At 41.6% G+C, this 17130-nt stretch overlaps 1 protein-coding gene across 1 annotated transcript in view; it reads right to left on the reverse strand.

The window, feature by feature from the left end:
- Nucleotides 1-5941: 5941 nt before the first annotated feature.
- sema5a (sema domain, seven thrombospondin repeats (type 1 and type 1-like), transmembrane domain (TM) and short cytoplasmic domain, (semaphorin) 5A) overlaps nt 5942-17130 on the reverse strand; it is a 131984-nt gene continuing 120795 nt past the window's right edge. Inside the window, exons 18-22 of the mRNA XM_046066236.1 lie at nt 15888-16058; nt 15526-15681; nt 13114-13158; nt 11606-11817; nt 5942-7351 (exon numbers count right to left, since the gene is read on the reverse strand). Coding sequence (XP_045922192.1) covers nt 7232-7351; nt 11606-11817; nt 13114-13158; nt 15526-15681; nt 15888-16058 — 704 coding nt within the window. The 3' untranslated portion in view covers nt 5942-7231. The remainder of the gene's footprint in view (nt 7352-11605; nt 11818-13113; nt 13159-15525; nt 15682-15887; nt 16059-17130) is intronic.

Here is a 17130-nt window from a genome sequence, read left to right on the forward strand (position 1 = left end):
CTTTTTACTTATTTTCTTATTCAGGGACGTTCATCACACCAGTCAGGAGCCTACTACATGCAGCTTCCCTCTGGGTACGTCTTAGTGATGATCAAAATAATCACAACACTTTCAGTAGCTTTTTACTTTTCAGTATGCAGTGATGGTGATGTGGTGATCACACTGAGCTTCTTGTTTATAGTGAACCAAGACGTGGACAAATACTTAATGTTCATCTACTGACTAGTCACTCCCAAAGTATTTAACGTAAAGACAAATTATTGAAAAACCCTAAAATGACCCAGTTCTGAGCTAAATTACCTGAAGTTAAGATTCAGCCTGAGTTGAATGAAATACAAGTCAATTTAAAGATATTTCCGTCAGTGAATTTCTGTCAAACAAGACAATAAGTCAACAAAATGGGTTGCTTTGTTTAGATTAAATCAATCTTTAATTACCTTCATGTAGCCATCTCAAGATGAAAAACACTGTTGTAGGCACACTTAATCAAAGATGTGCTGGTCAAGATAGAATTATAAAAACTGATAAAAATTTAAATATATGAGAAAATAAGTAACTTTACCAGAGATTCACAGTATTTATAGTAAAACAAATATATAGTTTAGGCCTATGCTATCTACACATAGTAAAATGAAATGTAGAGCATTAAAATAAAAATAGAAAGACATGTGGAACAACACAAAGTGCAAATTAGAAATTCAAGTTTTAAGTTTATTTATAGAGCACAAACTCTTCCAAAAGTCAAAAATGAGCTAAGATCAGCATGCTAACATGCTCACAATGACAATGCTAACATACTAATGTTTAGCAGGTTTAATCTTTACCATGTTAACCATCTTAGTTTGGCGCGTTAGCTTGGTTCGCTAATTAGCAATTAGCACAAAGTACAGGTGAGGCTGATGGGATAGTTTTGCATTTGGTCATAAACCAAAGTACTGGACAAACTTTAGTTTTGACCTAATGATAGATAAAAAGTTCATTGATATGTATTGAGTTAATATTGGCTCCACCTACAATGATCACCACTGAGTACTACCTATATATTAACACATTAATAATAATTACCCAATAACATAACACTGATGGGGGCCATTCTGCAAAATGGGTACTTAACTTTTGATACTTTAAGTACATTTTGTTGCCTATTCCTCTGTACTTTTACTTTAATTTAGTAACTTTTGCAAAATTTAGAATGCGGTGCTTTACTTGTAATTGCAATGTCTTTTTAAAATGTGGTAGTTTAAGTAAATAATTTGTTTACTTCTTCCACAACTGCCTTAGGGAGACCTGGAGACTTGCAATAGCTGTTTGTTGAAATTTCACTAAAAACAAAAATGCAAACCCTGTGGTGCTGTGAGAAGAAAGTCAGGCGATTGCCAGAGTCAGAGTAATCTGGAAATGGCACTTAGAGTTACTTCCCTTGAAACCTGTCCATTCCTGTTCAACTTGAATTGTTCACACATTTAGTTTTTTCCAAAAACTGACAAAGCTGCAAAAAAATAGGGAAGATCCCTTGTTTGTAGCCTATACTACCATAGTGTAATTGTTTTGAATATTTTAGAAATTCTGTGCATTGGCTGCATTATTATAGAATTATCTTCTGCCATGCAAGCAGCTTATTTGTGCCAATTTGTCTAATAGCTGTTGAGGTAGTTCAGTCTGGACAAAAGTCGTGGACCGACTGATCGATTGACACAGATACATTTTTATCCCCAGAGCTATGCTGATAACATGGCTAAAATGAATGAAAGATATGCTGGTTACTGGTATAACATTTTAAAGAAAAAACTCACCTAATTTGGTAATTGTTCATTTTCATTGCAGATGGCAACAACAACTACTCTTTAGATGACAAATAGTAAGGAATTTAGAATAAATTATCATTATGGCTCTGTTTTCAAACTTCTTTAATCCTTTTAATCAACATATTTAAAACGATCCGATAACAGCTGTGAGTCGGTTCACTGGACACCAGTATTTGCTACTGACATTGCACTTTGAGAGACACCTTCCCACTATTGATAAGACCTGCTCTACCAAACACCACATGAGTCATCAATAGCCCTTGAGTGATTTGAGACAGAGCCCTTCTGTTCTGAAAGGTCTCCCTCTGCACAGATACTGAGGAATCGGAGCAGCGCCAGGGCAGCTGGGCCCGCTGAGGAGAATCAGGACTTGTGGGGAAGCTGGCAGGGAAAAATGGAGGAGGCATAGTGGGTAATTGGAGCGCAGCGATATCCGCCATCTTGGCTCGTTACCTAAATAACAGCTTTGATTGAGGTGAATAGGCCCATAAAGGGTTGTGGTGGAGCTGATAAGCTTCAGTGTGGCTTGGCTTGTGTCACGAGGCTCTTGGCATCCATGAAGACTCTTGGCTTTCTGCAGCTCTGCAGCTGAGACCTGGATTGGCGGGACAGGGCACCTGGGATTCCAGATGTCTTGGGGTGGAATCTATAGTGGCATCCCTCAGCTGGCATTAGTGCCTACGGTGACATTCATCTTTCAGTCTGCCATGACGGAACCGGCAGCGTCGAGCCAGCTTCCTATCTGCACACACATATCTGTCTGAACGAGTGCTGCTGGAGGTCATGCTTCCTTCCGTCTGGGATGAAGAAAAGGACGAGTTTCTGCTGTGCTATCTGGAAACTTGGAAAGCGACACAGACAAAAGCAGCTGCTAATACAATGAGCATAGGATTCCGAAATGCTATTTTCCTGGAAGACGTCAATGAAATGAAAAATATTTTTCTTCAAGTATGGAAGCAATGGTGCTATTAGAGCTGAGAGATTAGAGCTGCTTTGAAGAATCTCTCTCATCTGTTGCTTTGAATACATGGTAATGTTAATCCGTACTGAAGCTGCATTAGGGAATGTTTGCTTCAAAACATACAAGCACAGGAAAGAAATATACACATATGATCTGTTTGTAGCGTCAAAGTAACAATAGATTGGTGAATCCGCGGGGCTTCACTGTGGAAGGTATAAGCTACACCTCTGTGGTGCTATGCTGTGAAAACCATCTAGTTTAAAGTGCCTGTGTGTGTGTGTGTGTGTCTGCACAAGTAAGCGTGTAGACACTAACTGTAACCCCCACTGCATGACAGCCGTTGCTAATCACTGTTATTTTCCTGCTGAAAAAAAACACAACATTTTATGACAGCTCATAAATTGTTCAGTAGTCTTCAGTCTTCCCTGGGGTTGTTTAGTCAACATCTACTTTCATCACTTCTCCTAGCTCATACAAACATAACGCAACAGTACATTCATCACTGGATTTTCTCCCTGAAAGCATTTTTCACAGCGCACTGCACTGACTGCATGGGGTCTCGTCCAAAACTTGGCTATAACTTCTTCTGAGACTCTCGGGCAACAAATGACTGAATACTTTCTGGCTGGATTAACCGCTGTAACAACAGCAGGTGGAGCAGCCAGTTGTAGTCTGGGGACATCATTCTGGGGTATTTGTATAGTTCTCCCTGCTGACATCACGGGGTGGTGGATTTGCTCGGGGAGGCGCCGAGAGGCCGGTCTAAAGCACAGTGATCCATGTGAATGAAAGACAGAGTCTGGCCTCGAGAGGAAAAGGAGGTGTTTAATGGGATGTTCACGCTCTGTTACCTGCTTGACAGGAACAATCTCACTCACTCACCTTGTTTGCCACTCAGAGGCCCCTGTATACAGGCTGCTAATTAACAGAGCTCCTGAATGCTTCATGAGCAAAAGTGTTACATGCACAGAGAAGCCTGGCTCTTATTTGGTGAAAACTATTTATAGTAAAATGCCTTTTGTATTCAAATCACATCAGTAGTATCAATAATATCAATCAAACAAATATTCAGAAAATAAACACGGAGGAAATGCTTTCACAGTCTAGATAGGATGTTTATGGGCCAATATTTTTATCAGTATTGGCGTATACTAGAGATGATATTTGGTTATCCAGGATAATGAAATGTCGCATTTATGCAAAACAACACATTTATGGAATCCTTGAGAATCTCTAAAAATACTTGAATATTAATGTCATTTTTTATCGTTCAGCTGTCGTCAGTTTGGTTGTTTTTGTAAATCCGTGACCACAGTCTTACCTTAACTAACAGGCCTGTACTTGCCCAAAGTTACAAATTGTGTCTGATCATTTAATGGTATTTTCACACAGTTTTTGCTAACATCATCATGCTAAAATGCTTGCACTGACAATGCTAATACGCTGATGTTCAGCATGTTCACCATCTTGCGGAATATCATTAATTTTGCAGGTATGTGGTGATTACCTGTTGGCGCCAGATGAAAAGTCAGCAAAGTTATCCCAGTTCATCTTGAGGGGGGACATGAACTACTGCACCAAATTTCACAGCAATCCATCCAATATTTCACTACAAACAACACATATCAAGCTCATATTGAAATTTGAGGTGCTAGAGGAAAAGGATCACCTAAGTCATTAGGTTTCATCATTTGGGAACCATGAATCATAAATGCACCAATATATCTGTTTAATGTTGAGATGTTTCACTGGGTAAGTGAAAGCTTTGACTTGTTGGTGGCCCAAGAGGAAAAGTCAAGGGATCACCAAAGCCTGTGGGAGTCATCCTCTTGGGTAACATGAATGTCTACACAACATTTTATTGGCTATCCATTCATTAAATGTTGAGATACTTCAGTCTGAAACAAAGTGGTTGTCTGACCAACACGGCCATTGCCATTTCAATAAATCCTTCTGCGTACACCATAAATAAGATGCAGACTGAAGTCGCATCTCATGACACTTTGACTCCTTTATACACTTGCAAGCACTCACACAGTCAGTTTCGTTGACAGGCACAAGCCCTGCTCTCGTGACCTTTAGCTGTGACCTTTCGCAGTCCCTAAATGCCACTTTGGGAAAGTCATTCATTGTCCTCGGCCCTGCTTTCAAAGTGGGATGTCACATGTGTCTGAGTGGCTACGAGCTTTGCGAACTGATGCAAGTGAATGCTTCCACTCTGCTGGCTTTAGATGTTTGTGTGTGTGTGTGTGTGTGTGTGTGCAGGATATGTACATTATGTGTACATCCAGTAATGAATCATCAATCAAGGTTTGGTGAGGTCAGTGTCTAACAAATGTCTGTTTTATACAAAATGCACAGAAATGAGCGCATATGCAGTTGCTCACACCACTTTTACAACCTCTAACACACACTTGCAATTGCATCCACGCTAGCCACTTCCAGTATATGTGCATATACAACCATCTGTGTGTCAGCTGCAGCATTGCTTTCTCTGGTAGTAAGAATGAAGTCAAGGTAGAGAGATTGATTCTCTGAAGCCAGACAGTGCTGGGTCATACGTACATTGGGCTGGATCAGCAGCCCCCCTCCCCACCACCTCCAACCAACCAAACAGCCGGGTGATTAATAACACCCCCTCCATTACCCTCTGCACACAGATGGGACGTCAGGTTGAAGGTTGATGGAGAACAGCCCTGTGTGTGGTGTTACACCCCATCATACAGATTAGAGTTTGGACTTCAGACAGCGTCCCCCTCCACCTTTACCCTGCGCGATTTGTATCCTTCAGATATCCTTCCACTGCTGCAGATACCATTTGTCACTGCGGGGCCCTGCTAAAGATGAGGGGGGAGGGGGGAGTCTTCAGCTCTGGTTTTGAGTGATTTATGAAGTACAGGTGTGTGTGCTCGTGGTACTGTGGTTTTACAATGTTTTGCTCGAAGAATATCAAAGTCTCCAAAGTTGTCAGAGCAAACCACAGCGGACAGAAGTGCCTCACACTTAACGTACCTGCGCGCTTTCATATCACTGCTTTGACTGGATCTGAAGCCATATTTCGTTCATTCATAAGAGCCAGAGAGAAACTAAAACTTTGTGGGATCAAAGGCATCAAAGCTTTACAAACGGGATTGTAGACAAATGAATCTGTATAACTCACACTCTGACAAGTTTGTTGTGTATGAAGCCGTTTTTAATTTATGCACAGTAACACAAGCAAACATGTAGAAAGTTAGTTGCAAGTCAGCCACTGAATAACCTAATATTGGGTTATACACTCTGAGCAGAAATATCTCGACTTGCTGAATGTGTTTCATCGTATAGTATAGGGGTAGCGCTCCAGTTGAGGTTCAGGAGAATAGTATTTGCTACGCTCCATCTGTACAGTAAATGCCATTAACATTCTGCTCTCACAAACACATAGTAAACTCAGAAGCAAAGGAAATAGCGAACACTATCAAAATTCAAAAACTTTTTTTTTTTTTTTTACAAAAAATATAAAAAGTACGGTGACAAAGACTGAACTTGATGCAGGCTGATATGACTACTGCAGATTATTATTATTATTCAGAATGCACATAAACTTTTTTTCTTTTCAAAAGGAAATGTTTTATTCTTTGAACACTTGAGACATTGAATTAATGTATTTAGAAAAAAAACCTATAGATACAGGCTTCAAACTTAACTTCCTGTACAAAATATATGTAACTTTAAAAGCAAAAGAAAACAAGAATATGTTACACTGAAAGTTCAATCACTGCGAGCTGCAAGAACCTGTAACAGAAAGAAAACAAAAACAAGTGGACAAACTTGACCACAGACTTCAGATATCTACATCCTGACTCTAGGACTCGGGCTGGATATTGATCCATCTGGTGACTGCTGCAGCAGTAAGCGTCACAGGCCGTCAGGAATCACCAGTCTTTACTTTATCTGACTTCCAAAACCAATCCTGAACCAAAGACCTGCAAAAACACTGCTTGTGTGTCCCCCCAAACTTGGAATGCGATCAACCATGCAAAACGAAACAGAACTGCAGAGAAAACACGTCAGATGAAGTCATGCAAAGCGCTTTCATGGTTATTTCCCATCATTACAAATACAGGTCTTTTTTTTAAGAGGCGTCACAGGAAAGTTAAAAGGGATCATATTTCCCAAAGTTTTGATTTCTCCCCTTTTGACCACGTTGGCAAATCCAGATGTCCGTTTCTCAGTGAGAGTCAAAAATTGAGCTTTCCAAGCGTACCCCAAGGCACCTGAGAGAAAGTGGGCATTTCCCTCTGTTGGCAACACTGCGTGTCAGTTTTTCATTACATACCAGCTGCCATAGAGTCTCAGAGTGGGACTATCCCACGCATGGTGTCACGAATCTCAATACAAAACACAAAGAAAAGAATACAGTCAAAATGGATGATAGGGTTGGTGTCCCTGCTATGGTATGGAGTCTGAACTGCCGAATCGAGGGCTAATAGTCATCGTAGGTGTTGAGGTCGGTGAAGTATGCGTTGGTGTAGGTCTTCCCCGCGAGCTGTGGGTTGAAGTATTTATTTCTTTCCTCCAAAATCAGATTGTTTTTGTTGAAGGCCTGTGGAAAACAAAAACCAAAAAATAGAGAGGAGAAAGGGAAAGGAGTCAGTACGGACTTGTTTGCAACACATGGATTAAGTGATTATTCAGCCCAGATGGCAAGGTAGAAGCAAATCCATCTAGCCCAAAAAGAAAAAAAAAAGGAGCAACACAAATCAATGGGAGGCCGCTCGGTGAATGAAACATACATTTCACAGAGCAAGGTCAAAGCATTTGCAAACAGGCTGGAAAAAATGATAAGCCACCACGGGGCTAAATAATTTTGATGCGCGTCCGTATGTCCACCTCTGTCATCTCTAATACCCAGCATCAGCAGTTTTTATGGCCCTGAGATTGTTGGTCCTCTAGGACAATCTAAGCCATAAAAATCGATCAACAGAGGGTCTCCTCTCTGTTAAACAATAAGGAAGAGCCATGGGGGCATCTTCTCTGTCCCTGTGTGACATAGTAAACATGGAATGAGCTTCTGATGTGGTGCTCAATACAACATCGGCAATTTGGCAAATGGATGTGTTCACATCCAGTCTGTTGTAGAGAGTGTGTGCTGGGAGTCCCTTGGGGCAGTGTAATTGAACACTTGATGATGCTGCATTTGCAGTTGATGGATGTTGCGACTGACACTGATAGGGAACGAGTGTGCTGGACAAAAAACTCATATATTTTGCTTCTTTCCCATTATGTGATTTGCACACAAAGGGAACGCAATCAACGCTCCCGCAGCCCCGGAGACGGTTGTGTCTCTGCAGGTGGCCCCATGGCTGCTTTTAAACAGCTGTGCTACAATGCTTGTTAGCATCATCTACTCTGTCTTCATGCCTTAAACTTCTTTAATTGGCTGAAGAATGATTATATTTGAGTTTTTCGGTGCAGTAAACAACGTTTGCTTAAACTATGAAATGGCATTAGTGATAGAGAGGCAACCGAGGAGCGTAATAAAACAGCATCGCTGTGAATTTGCTTTGTCATCGCATCAAATCAAACCATCAAGTAAAAATAGAGGACAAAACGAAAGACAAACATGAAAAAACATGCAAATGGAAGCACTTTTTGAAAGAGAAAAATAAGGGGGTGGGGATACACTGCCTTCTCACAAGCCGGGCGAGAGAAGGGGGGTGGGGGGTCGTGATGGAGGGATGAAGGGATCTGAGCAGAAAAAGAGAAACTAGAGTCTGTACTCCAACCTGCCACACGCAGGAAGTGCCACAGGAAGTGGAAGGGTGGGGCACGGTGGGGAAGAGGAAGTAGTAGTGGTTGGGGTCAAAGAGTTGTTGGGGGGGTCAAGAGGCGGGATGTTGTAGAGGTCAGAGGTCAGTGGTTAGTAGAAAATCTCCAGGCCACGCATGGACACCCCCATGTTAGCAGAGAGAGGCTGGTGCATGGCGGGGTCGTCCAAGGGCAAGAGTACCGACACATCTGGCTGCAAGGAGGAGAGGAATGGGCAAGAGTCATCCTCAAAGAAACCCTAAGGCCATATTTTTTCTTACAGGAAGCCTGGAAATATGATAAACTGTACATAAAACTGCAGCTTATTGGTGGCAGGCTTGTGATCACAGACCAGACAGCTGGAAACACTCCAGCTGGCCAAGAAAACAATATCTATAATACATTGCGCACACTAATAATGACTAATGTGTCATCAACATCAATATTTGATCCAAAAAACTCTAAAATATGGCGTCAGGTGTTCATCACTCCTCTTTATAAATGCTCAAAGGAGGCATATTATGGTTTTGCACACTTAATAGTTGAACATTTACTGCAACATTCAAACCGTTTAGGCTCAGTGAGTGAGGGTTGGAGGCAGAATGTGCTTTTACAAAATTAGACAGTGTTCATTTGTCATGCAGGTGCCTTTGTATTTTCACATGGACTGTCTATATTCATATTCGCCTCCATCTGCAATAGAGCTAACTGAATTACGCTCTGTGCTGCTGACTCTAATTGCATGACAGATGAATGCTCCACACCTTTATTCCACAGTGAAATTACATTCGGAGAGGTTTGCTCCGAACCAAAGGATCTGTTCTCTCTGTGGCAGCTTTGCAAAACACTTTCATATCTGTGAATTAGTTTTGCAAACAGAGATCCAGGTATTCACTTAGTTTATAATATATTGACACCTTCCTCTGACAGAATAGAGGATATCAAACACAATCGAAAAGTAAAGAAAAATTATTGATTTCTCAGCATTACAATAAAGACAAGTTTGACTATAATACCAAGCTGAGTTTGAGATTTAGGTTAAAAGTTTCATAAGTTCCCTAAACCCAGGGAGACCAGATGAAACAAGGTGAAATTCGGGACAGGGGAGCTGGGGGTGGGCGTGGCCTCCAGTACAATTGGTGTCAACAATCAGTAAAACCATAACACCTGAAAGTCAAAACTCAACGCTAAAATAAATTATTTTTGTTCAAGAAGTCAACTATCTGTAATTAGGAAGAAAACACAAAGACTATGTTGTATGTAACAGTGTGTAAATCATTATCTGTCACATAAAATTTATCTAATTTCTGTCTGCGTGTCAGATGTCTCTTTCTCCATGGCAATTTCCCTGTCCTCGCAACTGTAACTTCCACTCTCGTCCACTATCTACACTAGAAAACAAAAAGGGAAACAGAGCACACATGTTACTTTGTAACTATAACAACTCGGTTGACACAATGTCCATGATACCCTGCAGTCCCTGCTGCAACCAATGGAGAGCCAGAACAGTGCCCATCTGTGGGCAACACCAAAAGAATGTTTCACAATGGTCAGTATTTAATGTTTTATTAGGCTATAACTAATCAAAACTCATGTTTAGTATAATTTTCAGGACAAACGAGGCAGGAGTGGGGACAACTGCTCATAATTCGGGACTGTCCCGAAAATCGCCATAGCAATGCCTTACGCCCAGCTGTTCTGTCAAGCTCATCAAGCTTCAAATTCCTCTACATTAGAAGCGATGCTAATGAAGCTGTGGAAAAGAGATAATCTGCATTTCAAAAGTTTGGAGGTTTTTTTTCTAGCATGTGTAAGGAAATGCTGTGTTTTGTCTGCTCTAACATTAGCTGCAAACGTTAGCATGTTTGGCTATTAGCTTACTACCTATAACAGAAACCAAGCGTTACTGTAAAGGCCATTGACACATCAGCTTGTGGGTTAGTAGGTTAAAAAAAGCACAAACTTGCTAACTAACTAACTAGCTAACACTGTGTAGTATTTCCCCACTGTGTGGAAGCTGGTCCTGGATGCTATCAGAGTTTAGGCTAACATTAGCAGCTCTTATGCACTTTATTGAAAGTTTATACACCAGTAACCTTAGTCAAAATTACGTTGGACAAACACAATGATTAATCCTCTTCCTAAAGCTCTTTCTCTTGTCACATTAAAAGTGAAAACATACAGCAGCTAAACAGGTTATAAAAGCTTCTCTACAACTAATGTACATGTAGCCTTGCATGTCCAATAGCTGCTTATCAACAGGAAGACCTGGGTGCTACAACGTTTAAGTGGCAAGCTAGATGTAGGATTTGAGGCGACGTCCTTTATTGTTATAAAAACATGATGCCAGATTCACTGCTTCTAAAGCTCCTTTTTAGGGTAAAAGTGGTTGAAACGCCCTTTAATATAGAGCACTGGGAATCCTTGAAAAAAAGCACAGCTGGAGCATGTGGACAAGCACTAATCACCAGCTCAGTCTGGCACTAAAGGCCTGATGTATCAGTGGATAAGAGGCTGTGTACCATAGAGAGTAGCTGGATCTCTGTCGCTGGCTCTGGTGCATCCGACTGTCTGCAATTTAGGACGCAATAACGACACAAAGAACCTGTCTAAGCAGGGAAATATGCAGTTGCGGAGCGTGTTCGCTGATAACCTACCCACGCACTGATAAGTAATTGCATTAGTATGTTATGAGAAAGCAGTGTATGACCACTGACACATAACAAAGTCACACACTGAGACACACAGCAGAGGAGCACATGGAGGGAAGATGTACGCACAACTGCTTATCTGTTACACGACTAGAGAGTGTCAGTGCACGACAGGAGGTGGTGTGACAGTGAGATTCATGCAGTAAGAAGTGTATTTAATCACAACTGACACTGGAGGAAGAGGCAAACCGTTGCTCACTGGCTCGCAGAGGGAGTGGGACATCAATTGATTAAGTCAAACAGTAAGGAAATGTTACAAAGTGCTGCTTTGCCTCTACACGTCCTGACATCTGTCAAGCGTGACCTGCAGTGAACCCAGTGCAAACCCGTCCACAGACCTTGATGGCTTCCACCGAGTCGTATTTGTCCAGTTTGTTGATGTGGTTGGTGATGCTGGTGTTGAGCGGGGCTGCCGAGATTGGGTGGATGACGGTGGCATCGTGTGACTGCTGCTGGTAGCGCTGGCAGTACGAGTAGACCAGCAGGGTAACCAGACAGCCGAGGATGGAGCTGCTGAGCCCCACGGCGATCATGTGGAAGAGGTTGAAGTCTGGAAGAAGGGAGCGGATAGGGGAGAAGGAGGATGGGGGTAGTTCTGTCAGTTCACACAAGCGGAAGCTGTAACTGAATGTATGCCCTGTTTATATCTGGCATTCACATGCAACTGTCACCTAGATGTTGCACATATCGGCAATGATTACAGTAAAAATGTTTCTTCAGCTTTAAAATATTAATACAACCTTGTTTTATTTACATTTTAATTCTTCTGACTTCCTGCAGTGTCATCTGATGGATAAAATTGGAGAATAAAAATGGATTTGCTATTTTGTATATTTTTATATACTTCTATATCAAAGCAGGTAATGCATTATTAAATCAGTCATTGTTCTTTTATAAATAATTTTACCACAATAATGTTAGTCTAACATAATTAATATATAAATGTAATATTGGTTTCAGGATTGTTAACGCACTATCCCTACTGAACATCATGTTTCATGGATAGAGACATAAATCAGCTACAGTTCGAATATGAACTACGAGCTATCGGACAGCACTCTATTGGCTTTTATCTATGTTCAAAAACATGTACAGGAGAGAACAATAGTTTGGTTTTTGTTGCCCTGGGCACTGTCTGCATGCTGCAGAACTCCCTCTCAGACTGCATACAGCCTCCAACAAGCTAAATAATGATAGTAAGAGCAGCCTGTAGCCTGTGTAAGAGGCAGAACTCAGGGCACAAAAAGGTCCTGAAAGCCTCGCTTCTCCTCATGTAACTTATTGCTGTGGGCGCAGGATGCTTGTTGAAGCCAACTTAGATGAGTCTATCTGCATTTTTCATTTTTATCAACCCAGAGCATTCTCATATGTGGATTGTTGCAGCTGGGCTGCAAGACGACACTGTTAAAAGTGATTTTATTGATTCACTCAAACTCTGGCTGTAACTGTGCAAATTATAGCCATGGTAGTTTTTTTTTTCAGAACTAGGATTTTGCTGTGTAGAAGTAGAATAAATAAATGTAAATATAGATCACAGTATATATGTACATAAGACAACAATACAAACAGAGATGCTGTCTACTGTGCTGCTGCTCCTTTTTGGTAGGAAATTATACTTGAGAAGTGTGGTACATTTTCAAATAACCTGACAATTTTCATAAGCGCATCTATATCTCCAGATATAATCAGATCCCAATTTTTCCATTGTACCTTGGGTGCGTGGATTTATTTGCCGTTAAGCAGGATTGGAAAGCAAAGATGCTGTATAAGTGCAACGCCAGGTGTTACCCTCCCCGCTCCATCTTACAAACACACAGACACACAGACACACACAACTCAGTAATACCTCCACAGCGCCTCTCCTCCTGGCTGGAGCGTGCAATCGAGATTTCTGACAAAGGAGAAGAAACAGCAAAAGGCAGCAGAATTAGGGCCAAAAACCATATACTGTTAGCATGACAAATTGTACCCTTGAAGGTGAGTGTGGGGATGAAAGCTGCACTCAATATGAAGCAGATTATCGTAAAAACTCCGCAAGCTAATCACAGCTGTGGCACCTGGAGTGGTTTATGAAAAGTATCAGCTCTCATTAAAGGAAATGAAGTACAAGACGTTGCTAATGAACCTTAATGGACTACCTTTCCCATTAAAGGGGATGGATGATAAGGTATAAAGGCAAATGGGTGATTCTATAAAGACCTGAGAACGTTTTTTGTGACTATTATATCCCTGCTAATTAATACAGAAAGGTTACAAATGTATGTTTCGATCAAATGTTTATTCAATCTAATAATTAATGATTCCTGAAGTTTAGAACTTCAGGACTCTGCCTATGAATATATAACTTTTTTCCAAATATTTGTACATATTTTATAGGATTTGCAGTATTCACAGTGATACAATGTGAATAACGTAAGTGCCCTTTGTTAAAGGGAGGAGCTTTTAATGATCTCTGTGTAGCAGAGATCAATGCTCTAGGGTGTCTCGCATTACTGGCTGTCAATAGGGAGATGCCTGTCTAAGCAGATATCAATACTAATGGTGTGTGTGAGAGGTATGTGTGTGTATGTATTTAGGTTTTAGAAGGACTTTCTGAACTTTCAGCCTTTCAGAAAGAGTTTAAAGAACTGTTCCGCTTAACCTCTCCCTCGAACAGCTATAGTCTTATTGTAGCTCAGCAACCGTAACAACACACACCACATGCTGTAACGATACTTGGCGATACTTTTAAATCTTCCCAAAAACCAAACATGAGCAAAAGTTAAGGAACAGTGTGTTATGAAAGAAGGGTTAGTCTGACTTTTCAGATTTTTTTTATCTCTTCTTACTCCACAATCTTTTTCATTTCAGCAGTTCCTTGTGAGACTTATTATCTAAAAAATAGATCAAGTAGTTACATCAAAAAGACATCTCTCATGTGCGCCACGGGTCATAAGAGTTTTTCCAGGGGAGGATCAATCCTGTCTCTGACAGTCAGATATCTGATCTCATTCAAATCAGGCTACAACATCATCTGATCTAATTCGTATTTGTTTTTAGGCTATTTGTTTTTAATTCAGGGTGGGTGGAAAATGCTGTGGGCCTCAAGCTCTTCAGCAGCCACAGAGCTGAAGCTTGTTCACGGTTCCAAAATTCAGTGGATGTTTACCCATTTATCTGGCAACTCTTAACCAAAATTAGAAGTTGGCTGCATTCTCACCTCTTTATAAATACATTGTTTTCCATCATGGGGGGAAGGGATAGCATTTTTTTTCAAAGTCAAGTGGAGGATCCAATGAAAATATAGATAAGGCTGTTAATGAAATTAAATATTAGATTAAGCTCCCCCACCCAAGCAGATAATTTCCGCACTAAATAAAAGCTACAGCTGTTGGCATGCAGGTCCTCATTTTAAAACCTGTATGCCTTAAACATTAGAAAGTCAAACAACTCACGTAGCTACAGTTAGCTTATTTAGCTTGCGAGCTACAGCCATGTGAAAATGGACAGCTTGAAAGCTGTAGCAAAAGTAAGGGGGGCAGGGGTTAGCAAACAATCAATTTGCCTGTGTGGGATCAATAAAGTTGATCTCATCTTACCAGTTCTATAAATAAAACCTTTAGTACCTCACAGTAGGTAATTAAGTTGACATTTAAGGAGTTGTTGCGCTTGCATTGTTGATAAACAACAGAAAAGCAATTACTCTCATTAAGAAAAAGGTTGCATATTTAAAGGGCAAATTATCACTGAAACATGTATGCAAGAAAATAGTCTCAACCAGGCACTGCCCAGGCACAGAAAACAGCATACAGGAGCCATTTCTCCCTTTACTTCCAACATCTGAAAAAAAAGTAATACTGCTGGTGTAAGTGCTTTTTGCATGGCCTAACAAGACTCCTAGGCTCATAATGAAACTAATATAGCAGCAGCGTTGGTGGAACGAGTAGGGAGACAGCCCTTAAGCGTAGCGCCCGGGTTCACGCCCCCGTGTAATCACCTGCCACACTCAGGAGTCCTTGAGCAAGACGCTAATCCAAACCATCCCCAAAAGTGCTGCCCTGTTGCTGAACCTGACCTCTGACCTGGTATGAGTGCCTTAGAGGGATCAATATTGTATTTCATTATCACAGGATTCTTGGAAATGAACTGAATTGCCGCTGTGGGCATTTGGTGGTGGGTGGGGCAGAATGAGTGTGTGTGCTCAGAGTTGTGTGTTAGTTTATGCATGAGTGCCCAAGACTTTCCTAAAGAGAAGAAGCTTATGTGTGTGTGTGATCACCTGGTATAAAATTGGAGTCAGGAGGGCATGGCCTGGTCTCGCTGTTGTTTCCTGAGCACTGGTTTCCAGTGGGAAACAAGACATCGCAGTGACGCACACGCATCTGGGCCCCGTTGGAGTCACAGTGGGACCACTCCGACCAGCTGGACCAGCTCTCTGGAAATGTCAATGACAGTATTTCTCACAGCTGTGTGTGTCCATATTTAAGCTGTGTGGGCACTCAGCTGGATATTAGTCATGCATGCGTGCCCTCTGAGGGGCCTGGAGAGACTAAAAAAAATAAGCAATGAACCTGTGATGGATTGGTGGCCGAGTCAGAGCCCTAGGCTGCTTATCATTGAGGTGTGTGTGCGTGTGGGTACCTGGGCATGGTTGTGTGTTGCACAGTGCCTCCTCAGTGTGCAGGCCCAGGCAGATGTCTCCTCCGTAGGCTGGCGGGGGGTTGCTGCAGGTGCGTGTCCTCATGTAGTGTCCCCCTCCACACGTCACAGAGCACTTGGACCATGAAGACCAGCATGACCAGCTGCCGTCCACTAAACCGAGGATGTCAGCGTCACATTGTTTATGCTAATGCCCAAGAGCTGCATGATTATATTAGTATAAACATCTTGTACTTCTGTAATTGTGAGGACATTCGGAAATAGTCACTACATTTCACAGTTTCTGGTTTTCCAGGACAAGATTCAATATTTGTGCTTTCATGTTTTCTAGGTTTTAGGTTCCAGGTCATTTCAAAAGACAATTTCCTGTGAACATCAAGTGATTGGAAGTCATTCCAAGCCATTTCAAACAGCGATGCGTAACGCACAAATATGAAGCAATTTGAATATGTGTGTTTGTGTGAGTCTTTTGAAGTGACAGGAAGTGTGCTTCAGCCAGCTGTTACGCCAAACACCTGACCCCCCCCCCCTCCCCCCCCGAACTCAACAATCTTTCCTCTGATTAATAAAGATAAATGAAGCATAGCAATCCCCCGTTGTTGTTCCTCCCTTCATGTGGTGCCAAGAGGCAAACAAAACACGTGAAAACTCACGACGGTATCGGCAGACAAAGAAGACAAACAAGATGAAACGAGGGAGAGATGTGGGAGGAATGACAAGAGAGGAGGAAAGAGAGCAATAAAACAGGGGCAGTCTTTGACCATGAATCACAACGGAGGCAAACGTCCTTCTGTTGAATCATTTGGATAAAACCTTAGTTCACTGTGGCAGAGAGATATTCCCCTTTCGGATCCACTTGTGAATTGCTTCTAAAGAACCGATGATGGCTTGCAGCACAGTGCAGGTAATTTAAGTTGCCGATGCTTTTTGTCATCTCGACGTAATTTCTCTATCACAAAGTGACACATAAGTCGATTCCTGGCCTTAGATGAAGGATCATCTCATCTCGGGCGCAGACGCAAGAAAAACACGGATTCATTTGTTTCCAAACCAGATGGATGGCAGGCATAACACCTTTTCTCTCCCCTTCTCCTTCACAGTGCTCGAATACATTTAAAAAGCACTGGATTAGCCATAGGAGGATTACAATTGGTCTAACGGCGCGGTCTGCCTGCCTCAAAATAATATCTCACTTTCAGAGGGGTGCTAATTGAGTATGCATTAG

This window comes from Micropterus dolomieu, linkage group LG01 (genome assembly GCF_021292245.1).
Source record: "Micropterus dolomieu isolate WLL.071019.BEF.003 ecotype Adirondacks linkage group LG01, ASM2129224v1, whole genome shotgun sequence".
NCBI lineage: Eukaryota > Metazoa > Chordata > Actinopteri > Centrarchiformes > Centrarchidae > Micropterus > Micropterus dolomieu.